Below are 22,120 nucleotides of genomic sequence, written 5' to 3'. Positions count from 1 at the left end.
CTCACCCAAGGATATTTTTCCATTTTTTGTACAGATAGAGTGGGAGGGAGAGAGAGGAAGGGAGAGAGAGAGAGAAACATCGATGTGAAGGGACACATCGAGTGGCTGCCACCCGCACGACCAACCAGGGCCAGGGACAAACTGCAACCGAAGTATGTGCCCTTAGCGGGAACCGAACCCGGGTCTCTCCAGACCGCAGGCCGACACTCTAACCGCTGAGCCAAACTGGCCAGGGCTGTAATAACTGTCTTAAAATGGAAGATTTGGAAGCTGCACTTAAACAAATAAAAATCATAATGCTTTCATTGTGAAAGGATATTGACCTCAAGTAAAAACGTGTATTTTGCTCTGAGATCTAATTTACCTGTACTAAATTATTCTTTCTTATTCATGAAATAAAATATTGATATCCAGAAAGCTACCTGTCCATGCAAGTGACATTAAGGTCAGTCCAGAAAGTTGAGATTAATCTGAGTCAGTGAAAAATTTAGAAGGGCCATTGACAAAATGAGGACAATAAATTTCAAAGTACAGATTAAAAATGAAATTAATCCAGGTGAGCCAGAACAGTGAACCTCCATTTTTTTTGAAATTTCAGGACATGCTCATAAATTTTGATGGCACATCTCTGGAGGAGAAAGAAATCTTAGTCAGTGGTGGAAATTGATGTTAAAGGAAAGTGGTACTTAGAAAAATAAAGCATAGAAAAGAGGGCTGCATTATTAGAAACAATATATTTGCCATTCATTTATTCATCCTTAATGCAACAAACATTTAGAAAGCTTCTATTATATACTAGGCATTAGGATAAAATGATTGAAAAGTAGGGTGCCTGCCTACAGCTTATATTTACTTAAGCAAATTGACCTAATAAATCTTGTATTCATTTGTTTCCTCTAGAAGTTCAGTTTGCAGGACAAAGCAGGCAAGCCAATAAGCCAGGACCATGAACGGAGTGATGGGGGAACGCGTGAGGTGTTTCTGCATCTGAGTGTGAATGAGGAACTGTCCTGAAGAAGATAAGGTGAGTTTATTCTATCATTTCCAGAGTTACTCTTCCAACAGTTGTGGAAGTTCATCTACTCTGACACCCAGAAAATCATTCTAAAACTCTTGACCTCTCCTTGTCTCTCTCATCTACCAGCCTCCTAAATTACCTAGTCTTAATCTATAAAAGGATTAAGACATCCATCCTATCTCTCTTAGTTGGAGTCGCATCTAGATTCGACGTATTTAAATCTAGGGTCATGCAACACCTTGACTAACTCACTGAGGAATGAAGTTCTTGAATTCTGGATGTGGTCATGGCAGCGACATACCCCCCCCCCTCACTTCTGCCCATTCCAGGGCGATACTGGGGATCTTCACCTCAGCTAATATGGCTGCATCTCAGAAATCTTGATGTCCAACATTTTTGGCTCCACCTTTCCATCCTTTAACCACTTGTTGAATGAAGCTGATAGTCAGGAGCAGATCCATGACGGATTTTATCTGAAACTTATACAATTTGAGGAGCCCTCATTAAGAAAAATGATACCAAAGGCCCTGGCCAGGTAACTTAATTGGTTAGTGCATCATCCTGATACACCAAGGTTGCAGGTTCAATCCCCGGTCAGAGAACATACAAGAATCAACCAATGAATGTTTAAATAAGTGGAACAACATCTCTCTCTCTCTCTCAAATCAATAAAATTAAAAAAAATAATATCAATTGTAAATAGAAAAGTGTTTATAAAAACGAATACTTATAAAAAAAGAAATAAAAACAAATCACTAAAGTTTAAAAATAGACAAATACCACATTATAACATTTTAATTAATAAATAAATTCTGTGTCTTTATAATTTTTTCCCCATACATTATGGGCAGCATATGTTTGGCTGAGTTCATGAATATACAATTGAGCTAGCACTATTTATTGAGAAGCTTTCCATTTTCCATTGCAAAGCAATGCCATCTTTGCATACATCAAGTTCGGGAGTCTGTTTCTGTATGCTCTAATCTTTTCCACTGATCTATTTGTCTCTGCATTAAATCAATACCATCTTCATAGTTGTAGCTCTATTTATTATTATTATTATTATCCTCACCTGAGGATATTTTTCCATTGATTAAATTTAGATAGAGTGGGAAGGAAGAAGGAAAGGAGAGAGAGAGAGAGAAAGACATCAATGTGAGAGAGACACATTGTTTGGTTGCCTCCTGAATGACCCTGACCAAGGCCGGGGATTAAACCCACAACCATGTACATGCCCTTGACTGGGAATCAAACCTGTGTTTCTTGAGTTCATGGGTTGACGCTTTAACCGCTGAGCCAAACCAACCAGGGCCATAGTTATAGCTTTATAAAAATGTTTAAATTCAGTGATTTAAGTTATCAGCTTTATTTTTAATTTTCAAGATTTTTTTCATTTCCACATAAATTTGAAATTGCCTTATTAAATTTCCAGAGAACTATTTCTGGGATGTTGATCAAGATCTATGGATCCATTTAGGGAGAACTGATGTCTTAACAATATTGAGTCTTCCAATCTGTGAATGTAGTTTTACCTCCATTTCCCTAGATATTTAATTTCTCTCATTATCATTATGAAGCATTTGTTTTAGAAGACTTACGCATATTTTAAAATTTATTCTTAGATATTTTATAACTTTGATAAATGGCATCTTTTTTTAAAAAAAATTCTTACTTGAGGATATTTTTCCATTGATTTTCAGGTAGAGTGGGAGGGAGGGAGTGTGTGTGTGTGTGTGTGTGTGAGAGAGCGAGAGAGAGAGAGAGAGAGAGAGAGAGAGAGAGAGAGAGAGAGAGAGAGATGTGCGAGAGATACATCCATTGGCTGCCTCTTGCATGACCCTGACCAGGGTTAGGGATCTAACTGAAACTGAGGTACATGCCCTTGACCAGAATCAAACCCACAACTCTTTGGTCCATGGGCCAATGCTCTAACCACTGAGCCAAACTGGCTAGGGCAATGGCATCTTTTTTATTTTATTTAAAAATTGTTTCTGGTGTGTAGAAACAAAATTCATTTTTGTACGTCAAGCTATCTAAAAAAAAAAATAACAATATGAACAGCTAATCTGTGGATTCTTTTGTATTTTCTGGGCATGCAAACTTGTCATCTGCAGATGATGGTCCTTTTATTCCTTCATTTCCAGTTATGATTCTTCTCTCTTGTTTTTGCCATTTTAGTCTGGCGAGAATTTCTTCCGTAATGTTGATTAGAATTAGCGATGGGGCCTGTGCTCATCAGTCCCAGTCTCAGGAGAGAAGCTCAATACTCCATCATTGACTATTTTTAAAGTCTTGTTGTTGTTGATGTTGATATCCCTCTAAATAGTAACTGTTTCCTTCTATTTCTAGTTTGCTAAAACTTTATATTTTTATTTTATTTTTTACAGATGTTTCTTCTTTTTGCTAAGACGTTTTAAAACATGAATGAGTATATGCTTAATAAAAAGTTTTTCAGAATTTTCTGGAGTTCTAACTGGAAATTTTTATTTTTGAAATAAAAAGGAGTGGCAGCCCTGGCCGGTTTGGCTCAGTGGTAGAGCGTCAGCCTGCGGTCCAGAGAGGCCCGGGTTCGGTTCCCGCTAAGGGCACATACCTCGGTTGCAGTTTGTCCCCGGCCCTCGATGTGTCCCTTTCACATCGATGTTTCTCTGTCTCTCTCTCTCCCTCTCCACTCTATCTGAACAAAAAAAGGAAAAGTGTCCTCGGGGTGAGGATAAAAAAAAAAGGAGTGGCATTTTCCAAGGCCAGTCTTCTTGGCAACCTTGAATAGGGGCAGTCTGAGCGACTTTCCGCTCCAGCTCTGTCTCTCAGTGCTTAGGACCCAGTGACTGATTTGAGAGGATGAGTAGGACGTAGAGAATGCGTAGCTTACCTTGGAGCGGTTCCATTCTCCTCCAGATTATGAACCCTAAAGTCCTATTTAATTTGGCAGCCTGCTCATGACTTCAAATATATTTTGGACTTTTTTGATTCAGCTAGTCGTTCTTTTTTAACATTTATTCCTAAATATTTATTGAACATCTACCATGTCCCAGGCAAGGGGGTGAGGAGTAGGGGAGATGAGGTCAGGAAGGTGAGAAGATTTTGTGTAGAGCTGTTTTGACCATGGTGACAACTTTTACTCCTAAGGAATTCCCATTTTCCCCCCTGGCACGCCTATACTTTTGTTTTCCATAACAAAAACAGGCTCATTCTGCGTAACTGCCTGCGTTAACGTTTCTGTTAAGAATCACTAGCATCAGAATTAATGCAGGCAATTCTCCCATGGCCTGTAGCATAAATCTGAATTATGTTTCCATCATTAATAATGTAAAAAGTTTCTTTTATCTTCACAACTTGTTATTGATGATGTAGGTAAATTAAGAATACCGTCAAATTTCAGAATACTTCTAAAAAGTCTTTTTCATATATATGAGCTGTTGGACTTGGACAATTTTTCTACAGACTAGCTCTGGCCCCATTCATTTCAAAACGTGTTTCTTTCCCACCATCCACACGTGTCTTGTGCTGGATGGCCCAGGACACATTCATAAGATGGCATACTCTCTGCAGACACACTTTTTTCATCGTGACTTTGGATAGAGCTGGACTGTAAGTGGTAGTGACCTGAGCCCCAAGGCTAAGGGGACTAGATTCCATTCTTATGTAAGCCTCTTGGCTAAGGTGCCTAATAACTCTATTTTTATCACCAATGAATCTTCCTCAATATTTGTCCAATAATAGGTTAATTACCCCTAGAAGCAAAGGAATTTTGCCTAAGATTATAGTTGCCCCACGCGTTGGGAGGCATTTGCAATTTCCGAGTATGGGTAATTGCAGGCATTTGCTGGTACTCGTGAGCCTGGTGAATAATGCTAATTCTGACTTCTGTAATCACTGTCACACCCACTATTGTACTGGTCCTGGGGGGGTGGGGGTGGAGAAGGAGGATGGGGCTTCTGTCTTTAAAATCAGAGGAGCAAGAAGAACCCTGGCTGCTGATCTGAGGGGAGATTATGCCCTCCGCAGCCAGCCGGTGAGAATAAAGCGCTCCTTTACAATTTGGCTGTGCATCTCCGGTTATCTCGCTGACACATTGTAACAGTAGGCACATTCTTGGGAACTAGTTCTTCGCTGGAACTGTGCTCTGTACACGGAAGTAACTGTGCACTACACAAATGCATTCAAACTAAATATCTCTCCCACTCAAGTTCTTCTTAGTTAGCTCCCCAAATACCTGGCATCCACTCCAGAAACCACCTAACACAAGGAGAAATATGATGAAGATAAGTGGAAGCAAAAGAAGACTGTAATCTTAACCTGCACATTCTCAATGGGGATGATATCATCTCAAGCACGCAGAAGTCAGTTCTTGAGAGGATGACGTCTTACTCTATACACAGTCCATAACAAATACATAGCCCACGGTGGCATTAACATCTCGGGGGGAGAGGAATTAGGAAAAATATGTCTGAAACTCTTGTTGGGGGGAAAAATGTCTAAAAATTTTCCGGGTGGGGTGCTAGTTTTTAAAAACTTTGAGAGGCAGGATTTTAACTGTTGAGGTTAAAAAGTCATACTTTTTAACTTTACCAAGACATGTGCACCTATTGCTAAGGACCCTCTCAGGGTCTGGGAAGGACCCAAACAAGGGCGGGGCTCTGAAGCCAAAGCTTCATGGGCTCCCTGGTGAATCCACCTCAGACACACTCTGCTGCAGCATCATTCAGTATGATGACTCGTTCTGAAAAAGTTCTGTGTCCAAAAATAGTCTGTGAGCTTCTTGCAATAAAATTTTGATTCTCATTCAACTTTGTATCTTCAAACAAAGTGGAACAATGCCTGTGTGAATTGCTGAATATCAGAAGCGATTAGAACCTGCCATGATTTGGGGTTTTATGAGGAGATAGGAAAAGAGTACTTAGGTAATATAAAGGAGGCTATATAGAAGTATGTAATAGAAGTATTTTTAGTACTGAAGTAATAATTAAGTACAGGATCAGGATATGACTGAAAACAAAAAGATGTGTGTGTGTGTGTGTGTGTGTGTGTGTTTCAAGTTCCTGTCCTGTTCATAGATCTCTGACACAGAATTATTATTATTCCACTCATGAAATAAAATTATACTGTCCTCTGCTACCTTGAGTTATAAGAATAATTGTTTTCTACTACTGAACAGCCAAGATATGAAGAAAGAGAACACTCATATTTTAAAAGAAAAAGAATAGCAGTCTTATGCTGCAGAACCGTTTATGGATATCAAGGATATGCTCAGTTTGCTTGCCGTCGCTGTTGGGGAAGAGGAAGGTGTGGCTTACCCTTCTTGCCAATGGGCCCGGTCTTGCCAATGTTGCCCTGGTCTCCTATATCGCCCAGTTCGCCCTTCATTCCTGAAAAGCAAAGCATGTCATCTTTATATCCTAACACTTCATCTGTCCTGTAAAGATGCGGCTGGTATATGAGACCCACTAGAAGGAAATAGCAAAAAGTGCATTCTCCTAGCTGTGGTATATGTATCTATCCTGTGCAATATTATCTATTTTAATAGCATTATGATGTATGTATTAAAATTACAGTGTGGGTGGGTGTGTCCGTGCTGAACCTGGTGAGATGCAGATGCTTACCGATGCAGCATTTCTAAAAGGCCCACAGAGAATGTTTAATCTAAAGGTCAGATAAGGGCTGAGTGGAGAATTCTTGCATTTTGTTCTAATTCTGTGCCTCACTAGATCCATTTCGGCTTCACTTTGGGATATTCTATTTCTTCCTGCCTTCCCATCAGATCTGACTACCTCGGCCTCTTTCAAAGAGAGGAGAGAATGTACAATCATAAAGCCTCCTCATCACAGGAACATCAAAGATTGTCCCACTGAGTTTTCATCCAAAAAAAACAAGATCAGGGATCACTAGGTTCCTCCAAAATTGTAATTAATTTTGTTTTTTTCCTATGATAACCTAAATAATATTTTCCAATTATAAAGCTATATTTTTGTGATTAAAAATTTTGCAATTGATTTTTCAAATGTATAGCATATTATACATATTTATAGTATACAAAGATTTTAAATCAGAATTTCTTACTTTGAGGTCTCAAAGACCAGGGAGTGTTTTCCTCTCTTTAAATTATGAAGATTTTAAAATCCATAATCTCGGGCCACCACTGTGTAACAGTTGGCAGGGAATATTTCTGGTGCTCCAAAGACACATGCTTACACATCTCAATCCAGAAGCTATGTTTTGGTGAGACTGACTTCTGGTTTGTGAGTAAAAACATTCTCTAACAGCCTATGTGTTATTCTCATCTCCTTTGCTCCTGCTCCTCCCTCACCCCTCCAGGTGCTGAGGAAAGGTGACTAAACCCAAAGACCAAACAACTTTCTGCTCCTTCTTATCTTCCTCTGTAAGTTCCAGGCCAGCCAAAAGGAGATGCTTAGCAGGGCCTCTAAGGGGAGACGCAGCGATGAATATAGCTGTGTTCCCCAAACTCACAGCTTCTTAGACACCCTCAGAGACTGCGGGTCCCTGGGCGCCCAGAGAGTCCCACTCCAGCACCCCGAGGATGAAGTCTGAGAAATACTCTGAGTCCTGTTGACAGGTGATCTCATAAGAACTCTGTTAGCGAGTAATTTCACATCTGAGATACATTTCATGCATCTCTGGAGCAGAGGGGGCTCTGAAAGCTGCCACGGCCCAGGGCAAGTCCAGGAACAGAAGAGCAATGCTCACGTGCCAAGTTCATACCATGGTACCCACCTTTCGGCCCCATGCGGCCCACTTTGCCAAGCTTTCCTTCCTCTCCGGGGTCTCCTTTTTCACCATCGTCCCCTTGTGAAATGGAAAATGAACGAGTGAAGCAGATCCAGAAGGAAGGCGCGCACACACTCCCGGGGGAGGGCGAACACGGCGGGGCTGCATCCTGCAGCCCAGAGCTTGTCTGCCGCCTCCTGTGAGTTACGTGTACATCCCCACACGGGCTGGGCACTCGGGGAAGAAAACAAAGTCCCAGTACCTCTTCTCTTTCTCTTTTCTCCACGTCCAGCTCTATGCTTAAAGAAATATCCTGCTCATGAATCCCGGGGAAGTTTGTTTGGTCTGATAAATCTATATTCTTGTTGGAGACTCTGGCAAATTCTTGAAGCATGTGCATGTATATACATTGAATACATGCAGTGTACACATGCATATCTCTCTGTAAACATATATGTATACATATGTATTTATGTTATATATAACATATATAATAAAAATAGAAATATATTAATATAATAATATATTATTTAAATATATATAACAGATATTATATACAAAATAATATAACTTATGTTATTTTAAAATGCTGGAAATAGCTTAGATAGCATACATTTATTATTCTCGGACTGCACGCATGGGAGCCCCCCGGTTCCAGGCAGGACCAGGCGGCTCTGTGGAGAGGTTGGGACCCGGCAGGGCTGACTGTGACAGCACCTTGGCCGAGAAGAGGGACTGAGTGAGTGGTTTAATGAAAGGTGCCCTGGACTGTGCATCAGAAGTTCTGGTTCAATGCCACGGCAGTCATCGGTGGGTTGAGTACGTCTTTAAGTCCCCGATTGACCTTACTGGCTTTGGAGTGTGACGGACCTGGACTTGAGAGTCAGCCTTACCATTTACTGTCGGGAGAAAGTTGGAAACCTGACTTCCCTTTCCGGGGCCCATTTACTGCTCCTGCACGATGAACTGCTAACCCCTATTACAGAGGACTCTTAAGAAGTTTAAATAAGATAATATGCAGCCCTGGCCGGTTTGGCTCAGCGGTTAGAGCATCGGCCTGCGGTCCTGAGAGACCCGGGTTCGGTTCCCGCTAAGGGCACGTACCTCGGTTGCAGTTTGTCCCCGGCCCTGGTTGGTCGTGCGGGTGGCAGCCACTCGATGTGTCCCTTTCACATGGATGTTTCTCTCTCTCTTCCTCTCTCTCCCTCCACTCTATCTGTACAAAAAATGGAAAAATGTCCTCGGGTGAGGATAAAAAAAAAAAAAAAGATAATATGCATAATAGACCTGGCACCTGATCAGTGTTTAGCAATGGTGGCTGTATACTTACATTTCCTCATCCTTAGCCTGGGGAATACCTTCCTTCCTCACCTCTCTCCGTTGTTTTAGGATCAACAAGGCAAACATGGGAATATGCTTTGAAAATAAAGAGCACTACACACACAATATTATGACCAGCTAACTGCATCGATCTCAGGACAGGAGGGGTCCTGTCCATCACCAGTGAAAGGAAAAAAACAAAAGACAAAAATTAAGTTCTTGGGATTAGACACTTTGGGAGAGAGACAGAAATTTGAGACGTTCTTTTATGACCAGCCATCCTCTGTGTTGTTTTTTTTTCCCCCTGAGAGAAGAATGTTAATATTATGAATGAAAGCATAAGCAATGTACAAAGAGTTGGATTTCCAGGTAGTGCGATGGGTCAAGCATTGGGACAATTTACCCTCGAAGCTCAAGAACCTCCTTCTGGGAAAAGCTTTTAAAATAGAACAGGCAGATGATCTGTGTGATCAGAACAGAGGGGTGGAGTGGGTGGACTTAGTGGCATCTCTCTAAAGTTAACAGTGAAAGTTCATTGAGCAATTACAATGTGTGCCAAGCACTGCGTTAGTGTAAGCATCGTGGCAACTCCAAGAGATGAAAGTTATTATTGCTCCATTTTATGAATGGGAAAGCTCAGACTCCGTGAGAATAAGTGGTCTGTCCATTGTTGTCGAACTTGTGAGTGGTGGAACTAGGATTCAACAACGGGTATGTCTCCGCCCTTCTGGATCCCAACAGGTCAATGACTGTCCCTCCTGGTCTAGGCTTCTGTGAGTCTTAGCACACTGTGGATTTCAGAGAATCTGTCAGTGTTAAATTTTTCAGAGAGAAAAGGGGAGATGCAGATAGAATGGTAGTCTCTTTTTAAACAAGAAAGATAGTGGGGAAGAAAGGAATACAACGGCTTAAGTCAATAAGAGTTTGCAGGGAATATACCCTTGAGGTAAGGTAGTTGAGTACAACTGAGACCTGGCTTCACCACTCACCAGCTGAGGAAACTTGGGAAGTCCTTGACCCTTTTTGAGGCTTGTTTCATCCATTTGTAGACTGGATAAAATGAATACCTTTCTCCAGAGGGTTTTAGTAAAGGTCAAGTCAGAAATGTATGTTCCTTCACGAAGCCCTTTCTAACACTCTCAAGCCAGGCTAAATTCTTCCTCTAATGACTAATTCTTCATTGTTTAAAATATCACTTTCTGCTGAAGGAGTCTGTGTATCTGTGATCTCTGGGATGGCTGGGGTCATGAGTGGTTTATTCCAGCATCCCCAGAATTTAGCACAGTATTTGGCTCTGGTGCTTAATAAATACATTTGAACTGAAAACATTTTTTGAGCCATCAAATGTCTTAGAAACGTAATGACAGCATTTATTGAATACTGTATGCCAGATGGTTCCTCCTACTTGACATGCTTTCTATTGTTTGATTCCTACAACCACCTTTGCAGTGGACAGATACTACTGTTAGCTCCATTGTACAGATGACAAAATGAGTCAACGAGAGGTTAAGGAATGTCCCAGGGTCACATAGCTCATAAGTAACACAGCCAGGATTTGAACCAGGGCATTCGTTATCAAAGCCCCTGTTTCGAAGGAGCTGCATGATTGGGAACAAATTCCTGTCTTAAGATCTCTGGGTTTGGGATTGCTGTTCTGTACAATGGGACCAAGAGGCTCACCCAAAGGCAACACCAAAGGCGGGCGTGGTGAGTCATGAAACCACAGGAATGTGAGTTACGGGCACCATTATCACCCCATCTTTCTCCCCCTTCCTAAGAGCCTTCCTGTTCACTTTCAAGCAAGTGTCTAACTGGAGGCTACCAGATGAGTGGCTTAGTCATCTGCTGCTCCCTGGTGGCTCCTGAGGGAGACCTGGGAGGGTGGAAAAGGTCATTCTTCTGACCTGTGTGCCTGCAGCCCAGCCTGGTGGTGAGCCGGCTGCCGGCAGAGATGAAGCAGACAACGTGTGCCCTGGCCTCCAGCTTGGGTCCCCGGTTCATTTGATCTTTGGGACTTGCTTTAATGGAAACAGAAGAGAGGTATAAACGCCAGCTTTGGAAAGGATCCCCCCCACGGCTCACAGTGGTCTGCTTTTACCCTCTTGGCAATATTTCAGTGCATTAGTAGAGCGCGTTAGACCTCCTTTCCTTCTTTTAAAAATAGCTACTTATACTTAAAAATTAAATGCGAAAGCTATCCACGAAAATGAACTCATTTCAGTTTTACAGAAACGGTCTGTTTCAGCCCCTCCGGGCCCCCAGCTTGCTGAGATAAACTCTCCAGCCGAGCACACAGTTGGCCCATTTTTCTTAGGTAGGATTCCTCCCACCAATAATCATGAAGTCTTAAAACTAAATTCTAATTTGAAATGAAAAAGGTGAACCTCGGCCAGTACCCCCTGCTCAAAGGAAGTCATGAGTAAGAATCGGTGACTTGGTCTTGGAAATGCTGAAGAAAGTTCATTCTTCCCCCACTGTCGAAACGATCGTACAGACTGGAGAGAAGTTGTTAGCAGCCCTTCCCCTGATCAGCCCTGGAATTGAGTGAGACAGGTAGGATGGTGCCCTGGGTTAATGAGGCCAGACACCTGCTTAAAACACGCCCTTCTCACCTCTGCTTACATCCTTCTCCATATATGTCAATTGCTTCCTCCTTGTTGGAAATTTCAATGGTCATCGGTTATTCCCCGCGGTCTTCAAGTGGACCCATTCTTCTCCTTCCCTAAGCACAACCTCAGCATTTCACGAAAACACTCGGGCCTCCCTGGGACCTGCTGGTGTTGCCTTCTCTGCATTCAACAAGTTTATAGTCCTGCTGTGCCTCCACCGGCCTCCCAGGTGTCCTGGACTCTTGCCCCTTCGTCACTCCTCAAGCTCGCCCCGCGTAAAGGTGCTGACAGGTGGGGCAGGCCGCCTCCTTTCTCTGAGTCTCAGTTTAATTCATAAAGTGGAGAAAATCGTACTTCTTAGGATGGGCGTGGACTACGGGACACAGCGCGTGGTAAGTGTTCAGCAGTGTCTGGCTCTCATAAACGCATCTGTTCTTGTTTTCATAGGGTTATTGCTGTCATCATCATCATCACCAGAAATGACACCTCTTTTAAACCTCCTGTTGTATCCAGTACTTCAGTCTTTATGCTATATTCATTACTTAATTTCTTACTTGACTTTTAAAAATGTTTACTATAATACTTAATATAAACATTTTTACCCAATTAACGATACACAGAAATAAATGCATACCCATGCCAAGATTTAACAATTAACATGTTGTCTTTGCTTCATATATTTATTTTTACTGATTTTTTAAAAAAAGTAAATTATAGACACCATAACAAATCTTCCTTAAATATTTCAGCAAGTGTCTCTAAAAGGTAAGAACATTCTCCTATGTAAACATAATGAGATTTTTATCAATCTTACTTTTTTTTATTCCTTACCCAAGGATATTTTTCTACCTATTAATCAGATAGAGTGGGAGGGAGGGAGAGAGAGAGACAGAGAGAAACATCGATGTGATAGAGCCACATCGACCGGTTGCCTCCTGCACGACCCCGACCAGGGCCGGGGATGATCCGCAGCTGAGGTACGTGCCCTTGACCGGAATTAAACCCGTGACTCACTGGCCCATGGACTATGCTCTAACTGCTGAGCCAAACCAGCTAAGGCTCAATCTTACTTTTTAATGGACTACAGGGTTTGCTGAAGTCACCTTCAGAGAGTTCTGTGATGTGGTTTCTTGAGCCTCTACGCTGTGCTATAGACAACCAATAAAAAAGAACTGAGCACTAAGAAAGAGAAGCAGACATTCAGAGGAGTAAACCTAGGTTCTTTGAAAACAAATCATCACAAATAATTGCATTTTCTCTTTGGAAAGGAGTGCTAATGCACGGAGAGACTGCCATGACCAGAGTGGGTGGGAGAAGACGAACTTCCTTCGGTCATTCACGGAAGACAGGAGTGACTGGTGACCTGGGACGATGTACTGATGAAGCCCGGGGCTCCACTCTTATATCCTGACTTCAAACCCTACCTATATCGCTTTCCAGCTCTGTGCACTCAGGTGTGATATTTAACCTCTCAAAGCCTCTGCTTTATCTATAACTAGAAATAAGTAGAATATTTACTTATTCTAAAGTCTCCCAAATTGAGGGTTGTTTTTTTACTCTGAGACACACAGTACTTTGATTTATTTTAGTAGCTTTGTGATGAAAATTGCGGGTCGAAGACATCAATAAAATGGTTTCTCATGTCCTTTATTCCCTATCAGACGCATTGCCAAGTGATGGCTAGTGTTACCTGTACTGCCCCTGCCCATTGCCTGAAGGTGGGATTCTTCAACTGTCTACATGGCCTTATACCCAGAACTGCCACCCACCACTCGGCTAACAGGAGCCAACGGGAGAAGGTGACCTGTAACTTAAGACCTGGCCTCTGTGACCAAGGATCCCTGACCCCCAGAGGTAGCAGTGGATGTACACTGCAGACAGATCACAGACCCATGGTGACACCTCATCACAGCCCTCTCTCCTCCTTTCAGAACTAAGGGGGCAGTTTTCTTTATATTTCTTTTAAGAAAAGAATAAAAAGCAAGCAAGCATAAGACCTAAACGAAGAATGATTCACAGACACTAGGTTGGCCATCGTCATTGTCCGGAGGCAGCTTACCTGTGGACCATGGAGATCCAGACCCTGGCCAAACTTGTTTAAGAACAATAAACAAGATGCTTCTCGTGAACAGAAAAAAATACTGACACATTCACACAACATTGCTTATTCTGGTCCTGCAGTAGGGATGTGCTTACAAAACAAACAAGCTCATCTTGGTCCACAGGACGCTGTGTGCTCTTAAGAGACAGGCGGTCCTAGGAAGAACCTTGTACAGAAGACAGCAGCTCTGTATCAAGATGCCATTTGCCAAGGGACCCAGCCTTCAGAACACAGGTCTGTTCAACTTGACGAGTGACAGGACACTTGCGGAAGCCCCCTCTGGAAGCTTGGGGCAAGGGCAGAATAGTTTTATAGTCCATTACAAGCTGAATTCTGTCCTCTCCCCCATGGGGCTTCATAAATGGAAGCCCCAACCCCCAGTATTTCGAATGTGACTACATTGAAAGATGAGGCCTCTAAGGAGGTGATTCACTTCAAGTGTGGCTGTTAGGGCTGTCCTGATTCAGTCTGACTCTTGTCCCTATGAGAAGAGCAAACTTGGACGCACAAAGAGGGACGCACAAGGGAGGTGGCATACGTCCCTGCAAAGGCCAGGTGAAGACACAGTGAGGAGGCAGCCACCTGCAAGCCCAGAGAGGTCTTAACGAAGAGAGACCAAGCCTGCCCACTCCTTGACCTTGGACTTCCAGGCTCCAGAACCGAAAGACAATAAACTCCTGTTGTTGGAGCCGCCCAGTTGGTGGTATTTTGTCATGGCAGTCCTAGCAAACGAGTTCACGGTCACAGCCCTTTTATTGTATCGTAAATAATCTCCTCTGGGCTTCAGTTCCCTCTCCTGGAAGACTGAGATGGGTATGCTCTTCTCACGGAGTTACCGGAAAGTGTAATGATGTCATGAGGCAAAGTTCGCAGGGGGTTCCTTGCACGGAGTTGCCCTCACGGATCACCGCATGTTGCATGTACGTGGGCGCCTATTGCCTGTGCCTCTACCTGTGCTCTGGTGACCGCACCACAGTTTCCCGTGGGAAACCACACTTGCTTCTTCTCGGTCCCTGTGGTTTGGACCTTAGCCACAGGACCCAGGTCAACAATAGACGTGTGACCCAGTAAGGGCCAATAAGTCTCCATTTGTAGATGAGTCTCCTCTGTCACTCGAGCAGTTGTAACTGTTTTAAAGATGGAGACTTGCTCCTTCTGCAGGGCTAGCAGGAAAGGTGGACTATTACCGAAGTGTCTGAACCACTACAAGGGTGACCCTTCATTAGCATGAAGTCACTATGGAGAAAAGCAGAACCAAGTTGTGCTCAGCTTGAATCCTTCCCTATCATGTGAGTGTATTAATTCCCCTTCTCTTTTGGTTTATTTGTTTAACTAGTTTAGGTTTGTTTTTCTTCACTTGCAAACACACGTTTTGTTACTAGTAACTACTGGACACCGATGGGGAGAATAAGGGCCTTTCTTGCTCTGAGGAGATCAAACCCCCGGGAGATGACGGGCATGTGAACCGATAATTACTCTGCCAAATTCTGGAAGCATCGCTATTATGGGAACATAAAGAAGAAAACCTCACTTTACCCACCCACACCTGAAACTCCCCCTGATTCTTTCCCAGGAAGAGGTAAACGGGATCTCTCGCACTGAGCTCCACTAGAGTGAACTTACACCTCAAGGTAAGTGAAAAAGAAAACAGCTAAAATGCAGAAGTGTCATTCTATTCAGGCAGGCTGGTACTAGAATGTTCCCATGAATGGAAGTTCACATGGGTTTCTATCTTCTGTCCAACTCCATGCTCTCTACAGGTTCAGCTCTTGAGCTCCCTGGTCTACCCAGGACTGCCCGAATGTACAGACTTTCCTGCCCCACCCCCTCTTCACCAGTCAGGATTCATCTCATCGTCTGAAGGGACTCCTCTGACACTTCACAGGGGCCCCACACGGTGTCCTAGACAATGGGACAGGTCAGGGATGAGATGTGACTTTCTTCTGAGATGGCACAGGGTCTGAGATGCGATAGGTGTTTTCTCAATTAAGGTTTTCAAATTAAAAGAAATAATATCCTTCAAGACAAGATAGGTAACTGTGAGCTGAATGATAATACGGTCAAATGAATTAGTCATTGATTGAAATGTCATTCTCAATAACGGGTGACTAGTGAGTGGTTGGAGTCCGCTGGGGTGTCTGTGGCGATGGCTTGGACTCTAATAAGGTGGCACAGGCAACACACACCTGTCCCAGCTGCTCCCTCCAACTCACCGCTTGCGTTTCCTCTTCTAATTTGCCCATGTCAACCGATGTCACTGCCGACCTCTCATCTCTCAGGCTTGATACCCATCGGCCTTGACTCTGCCTCCCTCCTCACTCCCATCTGGATTCTTATTTTTTCTCGTGTCCATATTTCTTTTTCCTCCCATCCCCACTGCCTTTATTTTACCTTGTAAGTCCCCGTACTGTACCCTCTGGTCCTGGCAGGGGATCCCTCAATGGTCTCGCTGGTGTTTTATTCACCGGTGACTCCCAGGGCCTCGGATAATGTCTGTTCAATAGTCCCGAAATGTTGGTTTCCTTGGATTTGAATTTAACTTTTCCAAACTAATCTTTATAAAATCACGTGGTCACTGTCAAAGGGCCCCAGGCAAACGTTCCAGCGGTCCCTCTGTGCTTACAAGCCAAGTGCAGACTGACTAGTCCGGCACTGAGCTCCGCAGACAAGCTTCGCGGGGCCTTCCGGGCCTTGTCTTCCCTGCACCCCCTCTCGTCCTGTCCGCCTTGTTTGCTCGTTGTCCATGGAAACGTCTTTGTATCCGTGCCTTCTTGAAAGGCTATGCTGTCCTTTTTATTTGAAACTCATGTCTTCAGAGAAACAGCCCAGAGGTCATAACGGGAAAGATAAACGTAGATGACCACGTAGGACATGAAGTCCTTTTACGTGAGGAAAGATGCCACATGAACATACTAGGTGGGCAAATGTAGGTCTACATTGTGAGTACGTGAAACAGAGTTTATTCCTACATTATTATTATTCATTCATAATTGTATTATTTTCCATATGCACAACTGTAAATTTACATTTGCCCCAGGCTGTAGAAAGTTTATAAACAAATATCTGATAGACAAAGGGAAAAAAATCAAACACTAAGACATAAAAATGATCAAATTCTTCTTCTTTTTTTTTTTAATCCTCACCCGAGGACATTTTTCCCTTTTTTTGTTCAGATAGAGTGGGAGGGAAAGAGAGGAAGAGAGAGAAACATTGATATGAAAGGGACACATCGAGTGGCCACCACCCGCACAACCCAACCAGGGCCAGGGACAAACTGCAACCGAGGTACGCGCCCTTAGTGGGAACAAAACCTGGGTCTCTCTGGACAGCAGGCCGACGCTCTAACTGCTGAGCCAGACTGGCCAGGGCAAACATGATCAATATTCTTAATATGCAAAGAGGTTTTGCAAATTGCCTTGCAAAAAGACAATAAATGAAATAAAAAGATGCAGTACAAATACAAACAATGATAGCTGAAAAATGCCCAGACTCAATATTAGTCAGAAAAACATGCATATCTCTCAATGTCTATCAGAGTTTGCCATCAGATTTAGAAATAATTTAAAAAGACCAATTGCATCTAAAGATGCCGTGTGTGTGTGTGTGTGTGTGTGTGTGTGTGTGTGTGTATAGCAATTGGGCATTGTTTTTCGCAATGTAAATGGCTACAATAATTCTGGAAAGTAATCTGTCAATAATGATTAAAGCAAAGATCCGCACACTCTATTTTACCTTAGGGAACCTATTTTAATGGGAATAACTGTAAGAACAAATGTATATATGAGAATATTTGTTTGTAGTGGCAGAAAACCCAGACCATAAATAACCTTAAAGTCTGTCATCATAGAACTGATGAAAATACAAGGAAGAATACGATACAGCTACTAAAAGTAATGAGATGAGTTGAGAAAAATCTTTGGATGAAGCGTGAGCTCCATGTTACACTATGTAAAGAATATCTCTTAGAGAATCACATGCTGCCCTGGCCACTTTGGCTCAGCTGTAGAGCATCGGCCTGCAGTCCAGAGAGGCCCGGGTTCGGTTCCTGCTAAGGCATGTACCTCGGTGCCAGTTTGTCCCCGGCCCTGGTTGGGTCGTGCGGGTGGCAGCCACTCGATGTGTCCCTTTCACATCAATGTTTCTCTCTCTCTCTCTCTTCCTCTCTCTCCCTCTTACTCTGTCTGAACAAACAAATGGAAAAATGTCCTCAGGTGAGGATAAAAAAAGAGAGAGAGAGAGAGAGAGAATCACATGCCTATGATCCCATTTAGAACAAAGAATAAATAAGCGGAATAAATAAAGAATCAATGTTAGCACCAGGCTACTGATGATGGTTACAGGGAAGAAGTGGGTGTGGAAAGGGAAGGGTCGCAGGAAAAAGAGAGATCGTTCGCTTTGTCTTTGTATATATTTTGTACATGTTTATAAATGTTATGTTACAGCAAGCATGAAATACTCTTGCAATTTAAAAAAATAAGTCATAAATTATATAAAGGAACCGTGGCTTTCTTTCCCCTATAAACACTACCCATGAGTCTTGTCTGAAATTAAATTCTAAATTCTCTGAATTTATTGACGAAATTATTTCCTTGGCAATTCACCATATGGTTCCTTGTTACTGCTTCCTAACTGCTGCCTTGAAGCATTATTTAAACATGCACCGTATGTAATTTTTTGTATTGATATCAACTAGTTAGAGTGTAAGTTCTTTGTGATAAGGGCAGCTATTCTGTACTTCATTTATTCGCAAGAGTTGCTCAAACCTTCACAGTTTGCTCACTCATTCATTCCCTGAACAAATATTTATTGAGTTGCTACTGGCTATCAAGTCCTGGCTGGGTCCTCGGGAAACAGCACCGCATCTCATGAGATCTAAGCCTAAAAGTTGGCTGGAAGAAAGCACGGAACAAGACCTTGTCAACGTCGTGAGTGTTACGGAAATTGCCGCGTGTTTTGTTGGCATCTCACAAGGTGAGCCTGTGGAAAGATCAGTGGTGCGGGCTGAAAAGACCGCTTTTACTCACGTCTCCTCACATGACAGGATAACATACAAATAAGGGAATACAATGAAATATTGACAATATTTTCTTTAAAATTTTTTAAATATGCTTTCATCGATTTTTTTTCTTAGCGAGAAAGAGGAAGGGAGAGAGAGAGATGGAAACATCGATATGAGAGAGAAACATCTATCAGCTGCCTCCTGCACGCCCCCTACTGGGGATCAAGCCTGCATCCCAGGCATGTGCCCTGACCGGGGATTGAACCAGGCCCTCTCAGTCCACGGGACGATGCTCAATCCACTGAGCCATACCAGCTGGGCTAACAGTATTTTCAATATTAATGTGCTACACAAATGCAAAAAAAAATAAAATCTGTGAGGAGATTATTGTGATTAATTTATCTTGGCGGTACTATCACTGCCTATCACGATAACAGCAAATATTTATTGGGTGTTTAGTATGGCCCAAGCCTGGTCATTCATGTGCATGACCATGATGTCAACCAATGCCTTGTTTGTGCCCATTCAATTCTAGAGACCCGTGAACTTGATTTGCCCTTTAATTCATCCCTGTGCAACCCAGCCAAAAAACAAAAAAGAGTGAGGATTTCAAGAATCCTACAATCTTTCCTACTTGAATTACAAAGCACCAACTGTTTGTCTTCAGGCTTATTTGGCTTAAAAAGAATGACTACATCGGGCCTTCAAGTCTTTTGCAGTCACTGCATGTCTGAGTAACAGGGAAGAAAAAAACAATAACAACTAACATTGTACTTAATGAAAAATACAACATTAAGATTTGTTGGGCAGGTTTTCTTTTGCCTTCACAGATCATTCATTATTAAAATGAATTCACAGCCAAGGCAGTAGAAACAAATGCCAGGAAAAACCTATCCATCCAGGACTAAGTGGCATGCTTCTGCAACGCAGTGCAGCGGCTAGGAGCGTGGGGTCTGGGACCAGAGTGCTTAGTTCAGCTCCTGGCTCCATCACTCACCGGCTGAGAGATTTTAGTAACCTACTTAAATTCCTGAACACTCAGGTTCCTCATCAGAAGGTCAGAATAGTGAAATAGCTCCCTCTAGGTGTTGTGGAGAGGAGCCAATGTGATCATGCGGAAGGGTTGAATGGTGCCTGGAATACAATGCATACTGGAGAAGTACTGCATCATAATGGTATCATCCAATAGGCCACCGAGAATTTCTAACCGCTCAAAATTCGAGACAAAAAGAAGCAGCCAATGGGAAGCCATGTTTCACTTAGCCTATACCTCACCTGTGCAGATTTGCAACTTCCTGGCTGATGCCTATTTGTGCTTCCAGAGATCTGTGCTTCTGGCATCGAAATGTTCACAACAGCCCTGGCCTGGTTGGCTCAGCAGTTAGAGCCTCAGCCTGTGGGCCAGAGAGACCCAGGTTCGGTTCCCACAAAGGGCATGTACCTCGGTTGCAGTTTGTCCCCGGCCGTGGTTGGTCATGTGGGTGGCAGTCACTCAATGTGAACCTTTCACGACGATGTTTCTCTCTCTCTCTTCCTCCCACTCTATCTGAACAAAAAATGGGAAAAAAATGTTCACAACACTCTGAAGGGGTGACATACAACATCCTGTCTAAGATTCCTCTTACTACAAAGTGGGGAAAAACCAATAAGAAAAAGAGAGTAGTATTGTTATTAAATATGTGATAATGATGCTATTTTATACATTAATATCCCGCTCCATGGACATCCCAACACTCAGTGAGAATGGAAATGTCCTGATTGATGACTATCACAGAAGATAAAAGCCATAGGTCAAGACTATAGGGTGTATGATTAGCTTTTGTAGAGAGGCAATGCCTAAGAAATATTTATGGTACCTTTTTCCAACTTCCTATGGGCTTTTCACCTAAATGTCCATAGGCAGCTCAAATAATATTCAGAACTCATTATAACCTGCAAATTTTGCTTCTGAAATATCCCTCTAATAATACCCTACTCCCTTCTCCCTATCTCAAAAACCCTAATCATCTCTTGTTTTTAATTCATGTCCCACCAGGACCGTCTCACATCCTTCAGTCTATCTTCAACTCTGCCCAGAGATTTATCTGCCAGAAAAACAATCTAATTATTTCATTCTTCTACTCAAAAACTTCCGTTGCCTTCTCTGGTTTAAACTATCATTAGGCTGGTAAGTCCTAATACAATCTCACAACTTCTACAAAATAGCTATAAAAACCGAAAGAAGTGAAGAAGAAGAAAAAAGAAGGAGGAGGAGGAAGAGGAAAGGAAACCCAAGGTATAATGAAATCTGGGTTAACAAAATGTATCAAGTTTCCATTTACATTAAAGCCATTGAAGCTAGAGTAGGGGAAATAATTCTGTGCTCTACTTTATTAAAGAATCTACTCTATTTACCTAAAAGGAGGTAGGATAACAGTTCCTCCTCTGTTGGATACCCCTGCTCCAAGACTCAGTCTATACTCACCAGAAAATTGAGTGAAAATTTTGCTGCATAATGATAGTTTTTGACATGCCAGAGTACTGTGTCCTGACCTTCCACCCCACTCACATGTTTAATTGCAAAAAGTAAGACAGGAAGAGATATAGGAGAACATTTCCCACCAGTAAAGCCTTATAGGCAGGTACAGGGATGCCTTGGCAACAGTAAATGCTGGGAATTTTTGGTTTGCGTACACTCATCTGTACAGAATTAAAACATTATAGAATCAGAAAGAGGGGGCAAGAAGTTGCATGCTAGTGTGGCTGGGTCACATTAGAATAATAACAACATGGCTTCCCTGATCATGAAAACACACACACACACACACACACACGCACACATATGAACGTATAAGTAAGTTAATCAAAACTTTGAGCCCATTTTACTTTGACAAGTAAAGTGTCACCTTAGGAGTGCTCCAGTCTAGGGAAGCAGGTCATGTCCCTTACCTCTGAACGCTCGAAGGGGGCTTTGTTCCTGTGTCTGTGGTCTAGGGCCGGCTTTGCCCCATGATCACCGGTGGCACTGTGCAGCCTTGCTCTTCAAGTGCTAGGGTGGCACGGGCAAATCGTTTTGATATCATCAGTTCCAGAGACCCTCCTCTAAGGTATATCAAAGTCTCCCAGTGTCTCTGGAGACTTTCATTTTTGTCTGGTGCATATTCTCACACTTACTGCCACACTCCATCTCCCAACTGCTTCCCGTTGGACACACAGGTCTCCGCCTTTTGGCTGGCTCTCCTGTCATTTGGACACTCAGCATGTGGTCTGATGAGAGAGCCATGGCCTCTTTGTGGGCTTTTCACTCTGAATGTCGACATTTTTCCTAGATATTTGTCATCTCAGGCCAGGCAGGACATCATCGAAAT

General features: G+C 42.8%; 1 protein-coding gene across 1 annotated transcript in view; it reads right to left on the bottom strand.

Moving 5' to 3' along the window:
* The window catches only part of COLEC10 (collectin subfamily member 10), a 37,379-nt gene that overhangs the window by 7,625 nt on the left and 7,634 nt on the right, over positions 1-22,120 (bottom strand). Inside the window, exons 2-3 of the mRNA XM_036264315.1 lie at positions 7,751-7,822; positions 6,316-6,387 (exon numbers count right to left, since the gene is read on the bottom strand). Coding sequence (XP_036120208.1) covers positions 6,316-6,387; positions 7,751-7,822 — 144 coding nt within the window. The remainder of the gene's footprint in view (positions 1-6,315; positions 6,388-7,750; positions 7,823-22,120) is intronic.

Source organism: Molossus molossus, unplaced genomic scaffold (assembly GCF_014108415.1).
Source record: "Molossus molossus isolate mMolMol1 unplaced genomic scaffold, mMolMol1.p scaffold_m16_p_16, whole genome shotgun sequence".
NCBI classification, from domain to species: Eukaryota; Metazoa; Chordata; class Mammalia; order Chiroptera; family Molossidae; genus Molossus; species Molossus molossus.
The sequence above is the reverse complement of the archived record's forward strand: the minus strand, read 5'-3'. Positions and strand labels throughout refer to the sequence as shown.